At 33.2% G+C, this 20,938-nt stretch overlaps 2 protein-coding genes across 2 annotated transcripts in view; one reads left to right on the top strand and one right to left on the bottom strand.

The window, feature by feature from the left end:
- Positions 1–3,332, top strand: part of LOC119836379 — a 31,019-nt gene extending 27,687 nt beyond the window's left edge. The window contains exons 16-21 of the mRNA XM_038361683.1: positions 6–21; positions 101–166; positions 803–885; positions 1,403–1,479; positions 1,932–2,044; positions 2,731–3,332. Coding sequence (XP_038217611.1) covers positions 6–21; positions 101–166; positions 803–885; positions 1,403–1,479; positions 1,932–2,044; positions 2,731–2,850 — 475 coding nt within the window. The 3' untranslated portion in view covers positions 2,851–3,332. The remainder of the gene's footprint in view (positions 1–5; positions 22–100; positions 167–802; positions 886–1,402; positions 1,480–1,931; positions 2,045–2,730) is intronic.
- A 1,101-nt stretch (positions 3,333–4,433) lies between these two features.
- On the bottom strand, positions 4,434–8,850 carry LOC119836451. Its single transcript, XM_038361780.1, has 9 exons — positions 8,771–8,850; positions 8,527–8,691; positions 8,018–8,187; positions 7,688–7,817; positions 7,301–7,442; positions 6,697–6,788; positions 6,274–6,415; positions 5,785–5,981; positions 4,434–4,993 (listed from the first exon to the last, which is right to left on the bottom strand). Exons 1-9 carry the CDS (start codon positions 8,844–8,846, stop codon positions 4,860–4,862), a joined length of 1,248 nt encoding a protein of 415 aa, XP_038217708.1. The 5' UTR covers positions 8,847–8,850; the 3' UTR covers positions 4,434–4,859.
- Between the last annotated feature and the right edge of the window lie 12,088 nt (positions 8,851–20,938).

The raw sequence follows: 20,938 nt of genomic DNA, 5'->3' as shown, positions 1-20,938 counted from the left end.
GATAGTTTCAGTTGTAGAGGGGTAAGAGATAATTGTAAAATAATATAATCCTTATATAATTTATATTATTAATTTCAATTATATATATATATATTTTCAGGTGACCCTAGAAGAGAGAATGCGCTGGGCGCAAATAGCTGAGGCCATGGCGCAGGCAAACCATTATGCCGTAAGTGATTGTATTTTGTTATATGAGTAGGGTAAGAGGCTAGGTTGATCCAAACTATTATAAGTTGCTTACAGTGAAATAAATAGTATTAACTAACCGAGGACCCTATGAAAAAAAAATTACTTTAAATTTTTTTTTTTTCTGTGTTTTTTTTTTCTTAATTACTCTGTGGGTTTCGTTAGAACGTTAATCCTGATACTTGTTGTGTTTCTATATAAGAAATTTTCATTTTTTTTTTTAATTCACACATTGAATAAAAAGAGACTACACTTAATAATCAGTATAGAGACTAAACTTAATCCTACTAATATTATAAATGAGCAAGTTTGTAAGGATGTGTGTGCGTTTGTTGCTCTTTCACGCAAAAACTACTAAACCGATTGCAATGAAATTTGGTACGTAGACAGCTGGACAACTGGAATAACATATAGGCAACTTTTTATCCCGACACTCCTACGGGATACGGACTTATGCGGGTGAAACCGCGGGGCGCAGCTAGTACTTTATAATAACTTAATCTAATAATTAAAAACTTAATTAAATCCCACCACACACACCACATCGCTCCTTCTGGCGAAGTCGGTTAAAGCGTTTCATTGTGTAATGTTTTAGTCCTTTCTCCTTCTCTTTTAGCAACCTGAACCAGCTCAAATGGCGACGAGACCGTCTTCGGCTATGTTCGGATACCCTACACTGCCACCCGTGCCGTTGCCTAGGTGAGCTACATTTCAACCGACTTTATAAAAAGGAGTAGGTTCGCAATTAGACCTCCTGCACGTCTGTATAGTTTTGCGTTTGTAACTTGTGAGGCTATTTTAATGATTTTTTTTTGTTTTTTGAAAGCAAGAGCGTTCATAAGTAACACTTGCCTTTAGAACAACAAATATGGCGGATACAACGTTAACTTTATTGAATTGATTAGCGAAATTACTGTTTTTTATGCGACACTTGACAATAAAACTGAAAATACATATTTACCTTCTCCTCTCCAATGGCAACCTCTACACTCATAGAAACCATCAGTGTCAAATGTCATCATCAAATATTTTTGATAAATGTCAGTGTCAAATATTATTATCAAATGTCAAACGTCAGTGTCAAATATTATTGTCTAATGTCAATGTCAATGTCAAATGTCAGTGTCATATATTATTGTCAAATTTCAATGTCACATGTCAGTACAAATATTATTGTCAAATGTCAATGTCAAAGCTTTCATATATTATATTGCAGGATGGGACTCCACGGCCCGCACAACGGGACACTCAACATGGTCAATTCGAGGGCAAATTCTCATCACAATTTGTATGGTGAGTCGCGACACACACTTTTTAGCCATAGTAGTAGTAGTAGTAGTTTAGTTATAGCATCACTAGGGGCATTGTAATTTATTTATTTATCACTGCATAGTATAAAACAAAGTCGCTATCCGCTGTGTGGGTGTCTGTATGCTTAGATCTTTAAAATTAAGATCTTCAAAACAGAATTTGATGGGATTATTTTAATACATCGAGCGATTCAAGAGTAAGGTTTATACTTTATGTGTATAATCATCATCATCATCATCATCAGCCCATATATGTTCCCACTGCTGGGACACAGGCCTCCTATGAGGGTAAATAAAATGTGTATAATAACACCTATTAAACCACTCCGAATATAAAGCGTACGAAGCCGCAGGCAAAAACTAGTAAAATATACAAAATAGGTTACTCTTGAGTATTCACTTCCCCGCTGTGACATAAAAAAAATCTTGTTATAGGTTATACAAGTCACCTGGCCGCGGATTCGACCAGCTCGGAAGCGTCCAGCCATGTCCAGGACAGGGCTGATCTTTTGGTGCCTAGACCCAAATCTAGGGCGCGCAGCATGCATGTGAGTGAAATATAATGTTATTTCAAATTCAATTATATTTGGAAAGTATGTGAAAGATTATAACGGCCTCTAGTAATATGATATACGTGAATTTATTATTTATTTTAATAGTATGTAGTATAGGAACACAACAGAACAGAACAGAACAGTAAAAGAACTCTAGAACACAGAGTTCAGAACAGAAAGAACAACACTGTAAAGTAAAACTGTAAAAAACTGTAAAAGTAAAGTCTCACGATTAAAGTATGCCAAATTTGATAGTAAATATTTTCAGTGTTTTTCAGTGATACGTAAATGAATGAAGAGTATGTATATGGATGGGAATTGTGAATGTTTGTTCCCCTAACACATAGTAACTATTGCATTGATTTGATAAGAATTGTAGTAGATACAGGGGGATAGTTTTTGGGGTTCAAACGCCTTTCGAAGATCCCTCCAATGTAACTTTTCATGTGATTTAAAATAAACAATTTTCCACTTACACGATTTGTAAAAAATACTTCATGAATCTTTTGCTTTTTTAAAGTTTTTAGATTTATAGCATTAAAATGCTTTTTAAAGGCCAAATTGAACAAAAATTACAAAAATAAGTCGATCACGACACGGGATACGATCCCGCGTCATTTTGCCTAACCTAACCAAAAACTTTTCGAATATTCTTATATCAATTTTGCGGGTACTTTCAGAATCAAACCGGTATATACTACGACGTTGACTACGAGAACGCCCCAGAGCCCATCTATGGGACGAAAGGCATACCCCTGTCCACTTACACCGTGAGTCGAGGCCCGCCGTTCTATAGATAGTGATTGATCCGAATGATCTATAGATCGCCACTATATGGATCACGATGATTTATACGTCGAAATTATTGTTATAACGCAATGATTTAAGTTTGCATCAGATGATTTTATGAATCACGATTCATGCATCGTGATTGGTTGAATCGATTTATATAAATACATGAACACGATTTAAATGTTAAGAAATAATGTTAATTGTTATTCGAACAATAAAATGAAATACAACAAAAATGAATGAATATATAAAAGAATGCCTGTACATTATATAATGGTTTTTCGGATTCCAAGTTTACATAATCTTTTGTTTATCGATTATTATTCCCTTTAACGCAGGGTGGTTGTTGTGACGTTTTAAAGCAGTACCGATTCCAGTGTGGGAGAAAGACAGAGCTAGTCACTTCCCCACACTGGAGTAAGTTCTTAAGACGTCACGGTATCCCTTCCAGAATATTATTTCTTCATTACAATTAATATTATTTGTAACGTTAAAAATTACTAACTTGAAAATGATTGAATGAATAGATATTATTCAATTGATTGTAGTTACATAAAAATCAAGTGAATACAATCAATAGGTACATCATTGGAATAAATTGAATAAATCAATTGATTCAATATTCTGTTCATTGATTTATAAATATGTAAAAGTGAAAATGACTTGATTATAATAAATTTTGAAAAATCTTTTCATTACTTTTTATAAATGAACGTTTACAACGAAGAGAGAAATTTATTTTATATTAAATTCTTTTTTTTATTGATTTAGTGAAATACATTATTGTTATATTATAACGGCTTAGATTTAGAAAATGTTACAACGAAACTAGTTATTTTATTTGATATCAAGTTTTTGCCTTTTCTCATGTGAAATGAAATATTTAAAAAATTCAATTTACTTGTTTTTTTTCATTTTAGTTTGGAAACATAGCAAACAATTTTAAAGACAGTAATGTAAGGCTTTCAGAACGGATAAATTTTATGAAATAATTATCCAGATTCTATATCATGTTATTTTATAGTTTTTAGTATGTACATAAGACTGTTTACATCGATATTTTATTTTTGTGATTTTTTTTTTAATTAAGGTTTATTTTTAATTATTTACCCTTTTGTACATATTTATAAGAAAAATACATCAATTGCCAAATAGAAACAATGTTTTGTATACATTTCATAATTATAAAGTATACAAATTATAAAGTATTTGAATTCCGTCCCCTAATTGCTTGAAGTTTAAACATCATCACATACGATATAGTCATTTTAGATATAGATATATGCATTTATTTGTATAGTTTAAGTAATAATAATATGTATATCAAATAAATATATTTTTTAGTATTTGGTTTTTTATTTAAACCTTTTGTATGAAGACATATGATTTTGATATAATATACATATATCCGAACTGGATAGTTCCAATCAACAGTATTTAGTATATTATGCAAATAGCCATTGCAATCCGATCGGCTTTTTTTGAATAATTTATCCATTACATATTAATAAAGTATAAAATACATATATTTAAATAATTAATTTATCTACACTATGCATAAAATAAAAACAACGAATGTCTCTTAGCGTTTATTTCTTATAATTTATATATAAAAATAAAAAAAAATCCCTTAAACTATAAATGCACGCCTGGGATCAGTCAGTTTTTATTAGGCCCCATTAACAAAACGCCACGAGAGTAAGAGAGATGGCAATAATACCGCCTATGTGTAAAAGAGACGGATTGATCTCGTCATTACTTTTAATAACTTATTGAGTAATTAGTAATTACTATTACGTAAGCATGAAAATATATGGCAATACTGGCACATTGACAATTCTTAGGCAACTAGATATTATCGACTTCAATTAAAAAAGTAACAATAATTTAAAATTAATATGATCGTTATCTAGCAACACTGGGAGTATTTTCTTTTACGTAATTATTTATAAGAATTTTACTAACGCGCCATCTATTGAGCATTTCCATAACATCGGCACGATATCAGCGCCATCTCTTAGGGGAAAGTGTTAGTTCTAAGGTAGCAGTTATTCAGTACGTTGTAATTAAATCGATAGCCGGATTCAGGCACATCGTTGGTCACTAAATTGTCACTGTGGAAATGCACGTAGAGGGGGCCCGGTGGGGTTGCTGGAAAGGAGAAATCACAATTAAATAATCCATTTATTTTGGAATAATCATAATCATTTCCATCAGCTTATGATATGAGCTTATATTGCAGACTACAAGATTAGTGCACGGCGCACGCTAGCCAAATGCGGGTAGGCAGATATAATGAGTCGCAGATTGAGCTTGAGCTATGAGCTTCAACGAAATAGCTTGAGATCCATATGGTCGGATGGTAAGATCTTCGTGCTGTTTCTAGCAAGCTGATATTTCTACATTTTTTCTTTGTATAGTTTTTGAGTGCAATAAACTCGTATGGCATGAACATATAGAAATAACTTGTGTAATAATATAATAATCTGTTTGTCAATTTTGTTGAGTTTTATGGTGTCATTGTATCGGCGAAACGGAAAACCGTGATTTCGAGCTAAAACTTTTGCCTTACTTAAGCTAATTGTATAGACAACTGGCGGTTTCACCTGCGTAGGCCCGTATCCCGTACGAATATCGGGATAAAAAGTTGCCTATATGTCATTCCAGTTTTCCAGCTGTCTACGTACACAATTTCATTGCAATCGTTTCAGTCGTTTTTGCGTGAAAGAGCAACAAACACACACACATCCTTACAAACTTTCGCATTTATAATATTAGTAGGATCTTTTACTCACTGGTTGTAAATTAATCTTATATGCCAATAAGGCCCTATTTTTGTTCTATTTGCTATTCTAATAAACTTTATGTAATTCCCTAGAAAATCGCTACAATATATTGGGGATAATTGAATATTTATTTACTATATTAGGTATTATACTCACAAGCTATGATCTGATTCGAAGCGCTAGCCCCACAGTACTTAGAGCCCCGCAAACCGTCGGCTGTCTCAGCCTCAGGTATGAACAGATAGTCCTCAGACTGACTGGAGCCCTGCGTCACAGGATTCATCTGACAGTCCGTGTCTAGGTACATGTTGTCTTCAGTGCGATACGCCATTTCGAAACTGGCTGCTGTGAGTCTGTAATTGTTTAAATTAGACGAATAAATACTAGATATAAGAAGAAAAAATGTTTTTATAAAACGATGGGTATAATAAAAGTTTTAGTTTTACATTCAATTAACATAGAACACACCTCGTACTATTTTCTAAAGAATTATCCTTTTTTACTGAGAATATAAACAAAAAGGCGAATTATATTTAATTTATTATTTTGATAATCATGTTATTTTATTCCTGTGGGGCTCACCTAAAAACTTTACTGCAGTTAATTTTTTGACAATAAACGTACTTCTAATATAAATATACTCACTTAATACCGCAAACATCAGAAGTTCTCTTGAAGCATGTAGCATACGCCAAATTTGCTATATAAGGCCCAGCTCCTCGATTGTAATTAAACGATTCGAAGAAACCCGTACGATCGGGGTAGTATTGCAAGCAACCCGGGGGCGCTGGAGAAAAAAATAAAAGTTTTTCATATTTGTATACAGCGCCATCTAGTGGCACAAAAAGTAAAGCTTACAAACTGATAATTATTTTTTCTTATTTATATCACTTTGAATTTAAATTTAATTGACATTAAAACAATGTTACTAACATTATAATAGCTTAATTTCATATAATGATAGTTCAAAATTGTAAAAAATTAACATGCTGAAATAATTGGCGCCAAATTGCATGTCTACAAAGTATATCAAATATTGTGTCAATTTTGAATATAAATATAATTTACCAATAAGATATTCATCTCTGTCTGCTGAAGACATCAGTGGCGTGGAGGGAAGCGAAGATGTGATAGCCTCGAAAAATCCATCGCGATATTTCCTGTGAACAAAATAGTAATTATAATAATTTAGGTAATTGTATAGGTAATTGAATATATTGTTAGTCTATCTCAAAACTACATTTTCTTACTATTTTCACGAAGAAAGCGTAGTTATCGAGATAGGTTTTGTATTTGTTTTGTTATGGTTTAGACAAATCGGGCACTGCGCGTGTAAAGAATGTTTTTATATACGGATGACAATTACAGAATACTAGCTGCGCCCCGCGGTTAGAATAGGTAGCGGTAGCCCCGCGGTAGGAATATCGGGATAAAAAGTTGCCTTTATGTTATTCCAGTTGTCCCGCTGTGTACGTACCATATTTTATTGCAATCGGTTCAGTAGTTTTTGCGTGAAAGAGCAACAAACGCACACACATCCTTACAAACTTTCGCATTTATAATATTAGTAGGGAGGATGTCAAAAAATATAAAAATTAATAAAACATGTTGGTTGCCTAAACAAATTTACAACAAGCGAGTTGTATCTTTCCAAAAAATAGCAATAACTCACCCTAAAGTATTAAAACACTCCAGTTGTGTGACCTTAATCTTCCATGTAGCCTGCGGCAGGTTGGGCTGCGTGCTGCGGTCCGCTATCTTGAAGTTGAGACGGATTGAGCGACTGTTGGTCGATGCATTCACTCTTACGTACACTGAGTGGAGAAAACGGTTAATGAGAAAGAAGGTATTTTAAGAGACGTGGCGCTTTATAATTTTACTCTTACATACACTGAATGGTGAAAGAAGGGGGCAATCTTAGAAAAAGGCGGAAAATTTAATTGTAGTTGGTAATAAAGAATTTACATAGATATTAGAGCCATAGCATAGTGTGGTTAAAACATTAATTTAAGATTGAAGATAAAAAGACATTAAATAATGCATAAAATAATATGCTCACTGTGTTGTCCATTGTTGTCACCACAGAGAGGTGGTAGGATGTCAGAATTTGCGTGGAGATTTGTCACTTGGAATATATCGTTTCTGCAAGTGTAGCCTGGTCGGTGGGTCACATTTTCAACAGCCTCAACCTGAAAGCAAATTTGATTAGAGCGCCCTCTATGAAACATATATTTCTAAAATGTTGTTTTAAATTTAAAATTAGCTGTTCGCCCCGGTTTCACCCAATCATTTTTATATATATAGATTGAAAATAACTGAAAACAATCTTTTAAATTAATAAATTTAGATTTAAGGCGGGAAAAAACTATATGATTTAAAATGTACTTACAGTAGTTGGTGGGGCTAAATTGAACGTTTCAAAATCGATACGTATTTGACAAACGTTATTGTTATTTATCTCCACGTTGTACGAACATTCTAGGCCTGAAGATTCTCTATTTAATGGAGGATTGATGAAAACAGCCACTTTTGTATTTGTTCTGATATCGCAGGCATTTACTGAAACATCAATATGTATTACAGCGCCATCTAGTTCAATTTGCGAATAGCAATCCACAAAAGTTTTTTTTTATAATTTTCATCATTCAATGAGGTTCGTTTATTATTAGAAAGATGGTGTAATTTTATATTACAGGCTTTTTTAACTTTTCCAACAATTTCTTCACTATTATTTAGTATATTTTTTATCATGTTTCGAATTAATACAGACATTGTAATCACAATAATACTATAAATGAAACACGATTTAACTCGCGTTAATATTGTAAAATATCAAAAGACAAAGTGAAAAACGAAGTATACAACAATAATTCGAAATATTCAAATATTTATACATACACGAACAACATGTAGCGAATACTCCACAAAAACCGATAGCTTTCCCGCCTTGCGTGTTGCACTGGTTTCTTGATAAACATACACCACCTGTTGTTCTATCAGACCCTAAGCACTGCTCTCCATTGCCCACTGTGAATATGCTGCCAGGCCCAGCCTGTCTAGTCTCTAGAAAATATAAAAATAATTAAAAAAAAAACCTTTTCTTTAGCATCACCATCTAACGTTAACTGGCGGTATTACTTACTTCGAATCAAACTCGTCGCAGTTCCGCTACTCGCCGCTGCGAATAGTAGCAGCACTGTGCTTAAATTTACCGCCATTTTGAAAATTCTGAAAGAAAAAGATATTAAAAATTTACTTCTGAACAGTTATAATAAAATTTTAATACGAGGATCGAGTTTAATGCAGTTAGTTATATGGAACTCATCATTAAATGTTTCTTTCTTTCTTTCTTTCTTTCTTTCTTTCATTAAATTTGAAAAAAAAACAATGGTATAAATGTCATATCATCACTTCACTACAAAGTCTAAAACAAAGTCGCTTTCTAAATCCCTATGTTCGTATCTATGCTTAAATCTTTAAAACTACGCAACGGAATTTGATAGAGTTTTTTTAATAGGTGGAGTGATTCAAGAGGAACGTTTATATGTATATTTACATCTATTAAACTAATCCAAAAGCTAAAAATTATATGTTAACCCAATGCTCATTCAATTTTATTTCATCAAACCGATTAATAATAATGATTCAGATATCAACAGCTTCATTATATTATAAAGTCTCTTCAGTATAGTTATTATTAACTCTAAAAACTAAAACGTCTCATTTATTTAACAATAATCATTGACAAGTCATACAATACTTCCGAAATAAACAATGTATTTTATCATGTATTCACATTCATCTAATAGAACATCACTGAACACTATACAATTCAAGTGGCTCGCATAGTCATCAGTAAAGGCCCGTTATTTCCATACGAAAACCTGTCAGAGTGTTTGTTTATCGAAGATGGCCGCTCAATGCAACGTAAATTTGAGGTTAGGAAAATTTCTTAGGTATTTTAGTTACCGTTACGATCGTAAACCTGACAATTACGACAGCGAAAAGTGAAGTTTTATTACATATAATAATACTTAATTACGATGTTAGCTTTTTGTTAGCCATCATGTGTTGAAAGTGTAAATTATAATAAGGTATGATTGTTGTTTCAAATTAAGAGTTATGATGAACTAGCTGCGCCCCGTGGTTTCACCCGCGTAAATCTGTATCCTGTAGGAATATCGGGATATAAAGTTTCCTATGTATTATTTTAGTTGTCCAGCTTTCGAGTTTCGAGAGTTTCGAGTGAAACCTTGGTCCACAGCTAGTATTCATATAAATATGAAATAACGTATAATTAAGTACTTAGAGAATTCTATAAGTAGACAATTCAATGTCTTATTTAAAAAACGTATTTTCTTAATTTTATAATAAATACATAAATAAACTAAATACATAAAATTCTCCAATAAAAAAAAACGTTCAACAGAGGTAACACTCTAAAATGGGACCAAATCACAACAATGTCTTAGCATCACAAAAACAAATCACATCAATCGGTTGAAAACCCGCGTAGTTTTTGAATTACAAAAAAAAGAATAAAGTCATTTAAAAATAGAATTGTTATTAGTTAGGTCTGTTAAAATATAATATAAAAGTACAAAATCTCATTTATTAGGCAACTCTTTAAACTTTGAATGATATTTGTGCTATCTCTAATTATTGAAGTTATAATTCAAGGTATAATTAAAAAAGCAAGCCTCTAAAAGTACCTACTTTAAATAAAAACTCAGGCACATAATTGTTATTTTAATGAATTCTGTTCTATGGTTATTTACTCTGCTTTGTTATAATATAATTTGAATTCATACTAATGAAATAGATGCGAGTCTGTCTGTCTGTATGTTACGCTTTCGGTTTATTTACTTGTGGTGCTGTGGTTATTTAAAAAGATATTTCAACGTAGTAGGGTTGACATGAAACGTTTTGTTTGCAATTATTAATTACTAGCGGTTCGCCCCGGCTTCGCCCGTGATACATATATAGCCTACAGCCTTCCTCAATAAATGGGCTATCTAACACTGAAAGAATTTTTCAAATCATACCAGTGGTTCCTGAGATTAGCGCGATCAAATACAACAAACTCTTCAGCTTTATAATATTAGTGTAGATTAAAAGAATAATTTTACTTACATTTTATTATGTTTTGCTACTATAAATGTTGTTGGTTTAATAAATGAATAAATAATTTATTTGGATTGTACTGACAAATTTATTAATTAATCAAATATTATATTATGCTTTAAATATGAATAATAATAAATGTGATTAAAATTTTATTCCCAGCTTTGGACATTATTCAAACATAATAATAAATAATCTAAATAAAACATAGCCTATATATATTTTCTTTAATGTTATGAAAATGCTTTATAAATAAAAAAGTATTCATGAACAGAAATAGTTCGATTGTAAAGACTTTTCAAATCTTGAATTAATACTCTTTCGTACATTGTTTAGGTTTAAATGAACTCAATTTAAATATTATAATATTTAATAATGTAAATAAAAGATTTGATGTCACTTAAAGCTTTGAACTTTGTGAGAACCCCGTTTTTAAGTATTAAAAAAGCTGTTTTTTTTATTGTATATTTTATATTCTATCGGATCTGGGACGAATAGCTAGTCTAAAGCTTATTATGAAAAGGAAATATGTGTTTTTTTGTACGTCTATTTGTAATGTTTAACACAAAAACTACTGGACCGATATTAAAAATTCTTTCACCGTTAGAAAGCTGAAACTTTACTGAGTGACATAGGCTATATATGTACCACGGGTGAAGCAGGGGCGGACCGCTAGTTATATAAAAATATAAGTATGTTAAATATATTATAATGAAAACTTTTATAAAGTAACGAATTATAGAGAAATACAAAGATATAATAATAATATAATGAAATACGTACGTTTGGCGTGGAGGCGTCGGCGTGTGTGTAGGTTAGGTCAGTAGGAAGTTATTTTATACCGTGCCCTTACCGCTTATTGTAGCCCGAGAGACCATTGAGAGCTTTTCTAATGTATCGTATTATTATTATTTGTCTATGTGTATTTATAGGATAAGGGTTATAAAATGGGATAGTTAGTATGTTTGTTATTAAGACAGTTATTTATAATAAAGTAATTATATTAAATATATTGTTGTTTTTGATATTTAAGAGTTTTTAACTCAATTGTCCATTTTGAAAAAAATAAACTTATTAATATTCTTATCAAATTTCATGTTTTTTTGCATAATTGTTACCCCGTTTCAGAATTTTTACGACAAATGCACCAGAAAACTTGTTACATAAAAATAATAGTGATTATTTGTTGGATGCGGATGTTTAATTACTTTAATTGCGTTCCTAAATGCAGTTATAAAGATACTGATCTGATGAGGTACAACGTATGAAGCAACGAGGATTCAATTTCGATCAATCTTTATGTTTATTTTTTTACTGTATTTATATAGGCCCCTGAGTAAATACAAATAAATAAAATTAAAATAATAAATTTTCGCCAATATCGCGATAATCGGTTGCCTGGAAATGGCTTATTGCCACAAGTTCGCCAATTTTATTGTTATCATCATTTTTGTATTGGTTTTATATACAATAAAGAATAGATAAATAAATGAATAAAAAGCATAGTGATGGTATCGATTTTAAATGCATTTTGTTAATAAAACTTATAATCAAACTATAACATACAAAAACAGATTAGAAACTGTAAGACAATTTATTGAACATATTTCACATAGAACATATTATTGAACGTTTATTGAACAATATTACATATCTTATAATATAAATATTTTTATAGCCTTAAATACATTTTTTTAATAAATATTGATTAACGACAATTTACCGCCTCTCGTGCTAGGCGCAATGTTAAAACTAATGTTTGCATAGATACCAATGGGCAGCGAGTCTCGTACAGATCTTATGGCTAACTTAAGCTTACAATTTTAATAGAGGGTTTTCCATATATTTACCCATTTCAATAATAATAATCTTTATATTTAGATAAAAGGAAATCAGACTAATATTATAAATGTGTAAGTTTGTTTGTTGGATGTTTGCCTGTCAATCGCGCAATAACAATTAAATTGATTGCAATGAAATTTGGTACGTAGATAGCTGGACAAGTGAAATTACAAATAGGCAATTTTTATCCCGATATTCCTACGGGATACGGACTTACGCGGGTGAAACCGCGGGGCGCGGCTAGTGGATCTTAAAGTATCATATGAGTGACCCACAGATTGAGATTTAATTAGACACATTGCGTATTACCTATAGTACTAGTATAGTATTATGTTATCTGTGGTATTACTAAAGGAAAGGGACTGACGTGAGGTGAGCATGTATATACGAACAGTGATATATACGTAAAACTAGCTGCGCCCCGCGGTTTCACCCGCGTAAGTCCGTATCCCGTAGGAATATCGGGATAAAAAATATAATATTAGTAGAATAGGACTTGTAGGTTCAGTCGTCTGGTCAGAAAAAAGGCGCATTAATTTTTTTTTTTTAATTTATCTGCGTATGTAACATCACCACGCTCGAAACGGTGACGGAAAACATCGTGAGGAAACCGGCATGTCCAAGAATCAAAGGTTCGACGACTTGTGACATCTGCCAACCCGCACTTGGCCAATGTAGTGGACTATGGCCTGATCCCTCATAGGCCCGTGTCCCAGCAGTGAGAACATTTGGGCTGATGATGATGAATGACTATTACCATGTATGACTTTTTCGTACACAGACAATAAAATATGAAAAGAAAACTATATAACTGGGGGTAATGGACCTATTTCGATAGTTCCTTTACCGTTTTTTTTATGTCATTGTAGGCAATGGAGCTGGTGACGCCTGATGGTAAGCGCTACCACCGCCCATGAACATTTGTAGACGCGTAAGGTCGTGCAGACCTTACGCCTCTACCTTCAAATTGCAAAGGGATGAAGAAAGAACTGACGAGACGAATAAAGGAAAGGACTGGGAAGGGTAAGGAAAAGAATATGTGCCTCCGGCTCCCCCACTCACCGAACGAAACACAACAGAATGCTATTTAACGCCAGTTTTGTGTGGGGGTGTGGTACTTCCCCGGTGCGAGCTGGCCCAATTCGTGCCGAAGCGTGCTCGACTACCACATACGGTATGGACGGTACGGACTAACGTCCTGTATGTACTTGATTCTTGAATAGGTAAAAAACAGTGGGTAATAAATTACATGTTTTAAAATCTCCCATTGATTAAACGGCAGAATAGCGATTGTCGGAACACTTTTAATTTATATCAATTATTCAATACTAGCTTTTCGCCCGCGGCTTCGCTCGCGCGACATGGTAAGGAGTACTTTCTTCGTATTAAAAAGTATGGTTCGTTCCTTCCCACGTTCAGCTACATCTTCATACCATTTTATCAAAATCGGTTCAGTGATTTAGGCCTGACAGCGTAGCAGACAGACAGACAGAGTTACTTACTACTATAAATGCGATTATAATATTAGTAGGGACCTTATACTACTAGGGGTCTGCCCCGGCCTCGCCCGTGGTACATATATAGCCTATGTAACTAAGTTAGCTGCAGCTTTCTAATGGATAATAGATCAGTCAGTCACCTTTGCGTTAAAAATGTTGCGTTAAAATACATCAAACGGTTAAAGGTATTAAAAACTACTAGCTGCGCCCCGCGGTTTCACCCGCGTAAGTCCGTATCCCGTAGGAATATCGGGATAAAAAGTTGCCTATATGTTATTCCAGTTGTCCAGCTGTCTACGTACCAAATTTCATTGCAATCGGTTCAGTAGTTTTTGCGTGAAAGAGCAACAAACACACACACATACAAACTTTCGCATTTATAATATTAGTAGGATATATCGATTACAGATCATGTTATGAATTTTTTCTCATACGCACAGACGGTATACCAGTTTTTTTTCGCCCATCAATTATTTATATATTAAAAAAGAATGTATGTATGTTTGTAAAGCCATTGGCCTATGGCCGAGTATTTACAATCAACTTGTTAAGACATTGACGTATAGAAAATATTTAATCCTTCATAGAATAGGTCTTTGACCATATTCGGACTAGTTTTCGACCGCGATTTTGTCTGTTTTGATAGGAAACTTATGTTTGTGTAACTTATTGTGAAATATTTCTTATATCTATAAAATTTAGCTTTTATGTAAGCTTTTAAAGCATATGTAATACAATAAAGACATAACAAAAACTACTATAGCGATTGAAAAATGTTTCCACCATTAGAAAGCTGTAACTAGAGTGACATAGGCAAATATGTACCACGGGAGACGCCGGGGCGACCAGCTAGTTAATTATAACGGGCTATCTGTTCGTCATATTATTAGAAAAGGCGAGTTGTTTCAGATATAAGAAGAAACGATCAAACAAATAGAAATATTTTTCCATTCAAATTAGGTGTTTATTTTTTGATACTTTATGTCCTAGATTGCACATAGCGGGTGGAAGTAATGGCTTTTGGGGTGGAAAGGTTCTGGAAGACCACGTACTGGGCGATGAGTATGGGACCACCTCCAAGGTGATCAGCTCCGAGTGGCAGGGAGCCGCTGGATGCAGGCCGCTTGTGACCGGGGGTGAAAATCTATGAAAGAGGCCTTGGTCCAGCTGAAGGCGTCCTAGCGCTGAAAAGACGAGGACAACACTGTCCTGGATTCAGATAAATTATTTTATATTCAGACTAGCTTTCGCCCGCGGATTCACACGCGTTAAAATCGAAATTATTAAATAGATGTTAACATTTCTCTTGAATCACTCTATCTATTTAAAAAAAAACAATCAAAATCCGTTCTGTAGTTTTAAAGATTCAAACTATTATTACAGTATTATGTGTAGTGATTTAAACCTTATACTAGCTGCGCCGCGCGGTTTCACCCGCGTAAGTCCCTATCCCGTAGGAATATCGGTATAAAAAGTGCCTATGTGTTATTTCAGTTGTCCAGCTATCTACGAAGCAAAAAAAAAAAAAAAATATACATATATATATATATATACAAGAATTGCTCGTTTAAAGGTATAAGATAGGGACAGAGAAAGCGACTCTGCTTTATACTTACAGTGATTTTAGGGAATTTACGCAAAATTATTGTAGTTGCTTAACGTAGTTATGGTATGTTAAAACGAAATGCATTATTAGTTATTTCGGCGGTTTAAAGTTAGTAAAATAAACAGAAATAAGTCATAAGGAGTAATTAAATTTCTATGGATATATTGAGCGGTAAAAAACTCATTGCCAGTTATGTATGGGCAGTTATATCGGAATTCATTATGCGGATTTTGATGTGGTTTTATTTACTAGTAGCGGTCCGCCCCGCCTTCGCCCGTTGTACATAAATAGCCTATAGCCTTCCTCAATAAATGGACTATCTAACACTGAACGAATTTTTCAAATCGGACCAGTAGTTTATCAGATTAGTGCGTTCAAACAAACAAATAAACTCTTCAGCTTTATAATATCAGTATATATACAGAGTGATTCAAAAGGAAGGTATATATGATTATATATATAATAACATCTATTAAACTACTCAGAATTTACGCGTGCGAAGCCGCGGTCAAAAGCTACTGTATAATAAATCACAGGCTTATTATATTGTAAAAGTGTATACACAAACACAGGTGCAGTGTATGTCTGTAATAGATTAGATGAATGCAAGTGTATAAGGGTACATACATACGTAATCTTAAATTAGAAACACTATGTTTTCTCGACGTTTCGAATGGATAGGTTATTTATACGCGAGCTGTTTTCCTTTTTTATATAAAACGTTACTTAAAATTGTATTGACGTGACAACGTCTTAAATTAGGTTACGGCTCGTAGTCACTCATGAAAAAGTGTAACGCCCGGTAACGTTACGATGAGTCACCGAACTATGATCGGTCCGCCGCGCGCGCAGCACTAGAGAATTAGGCGCATTGAATCGGCGCGTGCTTGTGTCTCTGTCTCTGTCTTTTTAGTAAACAAAATATATTTTCTATAGTTAAAATTTGTGCAATTCTTATTTTCATTCAATTCCTTGTTCCTATTGTGCAATTTAATAATATTCATATCAATAAATATTCTACCGAGAAAAAGACGTTGTCACGTAAAATCTTCGCCCGTAAAACCGACTTTACAGGCAACCATTTTTTTATTATTTATTTAACATTATGTATGTAGAAGATACATTTGAGGCCTTGTTGCTATAACTGAAAAACTGCTAGACTGATTTTAAACAAATTTTACGAAATGTAATTGTTTTTTTAGCCTTTTTCCTTTGTTTGAATTTTATATCAAACTAGCTGCACGCCCCGACTTCGCGCGGGGACCTAGTAATTTATCGTAATTGCCATAATATAAACTATCCTATCTCTCAAGTTGGATCGAACTGCACATGGTGCGCGAATTTTATTATAATCGGTTAAGTGGTTTAGGAATCCATTGAGGACAAACATTGTGACACAAGATTTATATATATTAAGATAACACATAGCTAACATACAGTTCTTGGAGTTTTGAGTTTCTCTTATTAATTACTAGACGCACGTCCCGGTTCCGTCCGGATATCAACTTCTGCCAACACGCACTTGGCCAGCCTGGTGGATTATGACCTGAACCCTCATAGAAGGCCTGTGTCCCAGCAGTGGGAACATATGGGCTGATGATGATGACGATATAGTTTCTGAGTATGAAACGCCCTACAACCGCACGTGCACGAACAGCCTAAACCCTTATCAAATGGCGGTCATTGCAACGTGATCGAATCTATGACGAAATAAGCCAACGACCCGGCGGCCATCATCTCAATATTATGAATTACTGTGCGGCCACTGCTGTGGCGTTTAATTCATTTATAAATTTAATTATATTAAAAAATATATGTAAGACAAACCGTTTATATAAACTAAATTGTAATTGCTATAAATTGTAAATTTAAAAATGTCAAAAATGTATGTAATAAATGAAAATAAATGAAAAAATAAATAAATGATTTAACTAACGGTATAGAAATTCATTTAAATGGTTATTGTTTAAAAAAAACTCAATCACTTTATAATTGTCAGAGCTTGAGTTTTGGGACAAAGTTATATTATAAAAAATATATATATAATAGCGATAAAATTATGGGACTATATGGGAGACACCATCTTCTAAATAGGAAAATAAAAATCTATAAAAATCGGTTCACGCAGTAAAAATTTGAGTAGAGAATTTGAGTTAACAAACACCAAATAATACAGTCGCATTGATAACCACCTTTTTTAAAGTCGGTTGAAAGGCAGCGGTCGTTCCCGGCTTCGACAGTGATTTATACATAATCTACTAGCTGCGCTCAGCGGTTTCACCTACCTTAGTCCGTATCCCGTAGGAATATCGGGATAAAAAGCTTATGTGTTATTTCAGCTGCTATCTACGTACCAAATTTCATTGCAATCGGTTCAATAGTTTTTGCGTGAAAGAGTAACAAACATACACATCCTTACAAACTATCGCATTTATAATATTAGTAGGATAGGATATAACTCAAGGATCGCTTCATAAACAATGTTGAGAGGATTTATTAAAATCGGTTGAGCATTCCAGATAAAATATTTATTCTTTATAAACAATATAATAATTAATTCAAAACATTTACGAATGCACAATCTCACATGCGTCATAAATATCACACGACAGTGGCTTTATAAGTCAAAATTATATTATTTTTAATACGCTTTATTATCTTCACCTGTATGTTTGTATGTAACCGACTCGTTTAGACTCGATGTTGCCCCACTCCAAGCGGACAGATTGAACTCAAACTCTGTACACTTATCGCGGATCGGTGACAATACAATAGTTTCATGCGTTTATCTCATATCCTTAGGATACCCTGTATAAGAGCAATTGAGATAATTTAATGAATTATATCATTAAAGCGTGATTCTTAATTTTTTTAAACAATATTTAAAAAAACAAATTTTCACATTAACCGTTCTCGCTTCCGCTTATCGTATTCAACCAAGTTCCCAGCGTGTTTAGTGGCCACACATACAAACAGGTCCCAGCACATCCACAGTACAGTTAGACACACAAATTGAGCTTGCGTAATAGGGCTTTGTGCAAAAAAAACAACATTTCGACACCTGTGGTACAGTGGTAGTAAAAATAGTGGGTTCGATGTATGGATAGATGATCCTACTAAAATTATAAACGCGAAAGTTTGTAAGTATGGATGTTTATTACTCTTTCACGAAAAACATTTTATAAGGGTTTTTTTTTTCATAACTAACATGCGAATGAAATAAAGTTAATATTTTATTAATATCTATATTATAATAGGTATGTGTTCGTATTATTTCTACATATATGAATTAATGAAAATCCAATAAAATTCTGATAATTCAAATTATTAGATTTGTTTAAAAAAAATCATTTAGTTCGGTGATCTTGAAAAACTTATAAGAATCGAACCCGCGACCTCTAGGCACAACAAATGTTAGATTTAATGAATATATTTTAATATTCAGAAGGTTCAGTTCAAGTAGACATCGTGAAAGAAAACGCGCAACCTACTGATGCAAATTTTAATCCTAAATTATTACTATTTCATATCTATATGGAGCTGATAATACCGCTCCATTAGTATTTAGATTATGTGCATTTTACAAGGCCCGTTTCCTTTTCCCCATCTTTTGCAGTCCATTCCTTTTTTTCCAGTCATCAATTAATGAAGTGAAACTTCTTTAGAATCGTTGTGATTTCAAAGCTGATGCAACGGAAAAACGACAGGTAAGAGACACAAATACAAAAAGAATGAAACAGAAATATGCATACTATTTTATATTTTTTTTTATATATTTATCTCATTCTTTTGTCGATTTACTGAAGTTTCACTTTTTTCTTATCCCTCTCCCCTTAAACCTACCTATAACACTACCTCTGCGAATGTTCCCAGGCGGTGATCGCTTACCATCAGGCGAACCACCAGCTTAGATGCCCGTTATGGCTTAAAAACGCAATGACTAAACAATAATGAAAGAAAGGTAAAGAGATCTGTGTGTATGTTTATTAAGAGGCTTCAAAAGATAGATTCATAGATAATATTATATATTCATAGATACTGTAAACTTTTATTAAGATAAAAGATTGGGAAGAAACTGGCCTGGAACACAGTTCACCATTAGTTCGAAGGTCAGGGTCTGTATTATTTTGCACTACTGTTTCTGTTTTGCAAAAAATAAATAGATATTTTGATGAACTAAGACAGTAGTCTTATCTGATCTCTGAGTCTGACTGATCTATCTATCAGTAGATAGATCAGTCTTTACAGGGTTTTAAAATCGTTATATGTAGTTAAAGTTTTCAATCTATACCATTAAAAAGTATTATAATGTTTAAGTTTGTTTGAACGCGATAAACTCAGGAACTAATGGGCTGATTTCAACAACTATTTCACGTGATCCCTGAGCCGAAGCCGGGGAGAATATTTCAAGAAAACACATTTTTTCACACAAACAAAAGATTTTTATTGCGAATTTAAAAAGCTTTGTAAGTTTTCAGTTTACACACTTCATATTTTATAGATTTTATTTTCTGTACCTACAAAAAACATCCAAGTACAGTGCTACCAACTTACATAAAAAAAAAAACAAAATAAAGATATTGTGGGGTCTGAACCACAATCCACTGTTACAATAACGTAAAACCTGCTAAATAAAGATTTATTTATTTATTTTAAATTGAAAATTACACCTAGACCATAATATAGACCTAGTACTACTAGAAATGTAGACTTCTTCAAGTGCTCTGTGTGATTTATTTTTGTATCTATTCGAGTTTCAATTGTTAAACATCCAGAAAGCTATAATTATTCTCTATAAGTAATGCTCGGAATACATTCCAATTGCATAGGTTACCCTGAAGCGACGGTGATGACTCTTTCATTACATATATAAAGGTGTAGGGTGGTAATAACAGCTCCATACACGTAACTGCAGCCGCGGTTGATTCCCGCCACTTCAGTCAGCCCGCAATAAGTCTGGATTTGCGAGATCTATCCGCGCTGCGGGCAAGTCGGTGAATCCGGCTTAACTGCAACTATCCGGTTTTTTGGTTTACCCACATTTATAATTACTTCTAATAATGATATTGTTTGAAATACTACTAATATTATAAATGCGAATGTTTGTAAGGATGTGTGTGTGTTTGTTGCTGTTTCACGCAAAAACTACTTAACCGATTGCAATGAAATTTGATACGTAGACAGCTGGACAACTGGAATAGCATACGGGCAACTTTTTATCCCGATATTCCTACGGGAT

The sequence above is a fragment of the Zerene cesonia genome, chromosome 24 (assembly GCF_012273895.1).
Source record: "Zerene cesonia ecotype Mississippi chromosome 24, Zerene_cesonia_1.1, whole genome shotgun sequence".
In the NCBI taxonomy this organism is placed as follows: Eukaryota; Metazoa; Arthropoda; class Insecta; order Lepidoptera; family Pieridae; genus Zerene; species Zerene cesonia.
Note: the sequence above shows the minus strand (reverse complement) of the source record. Positions and strands in the feature narration are given on the sequence as shown.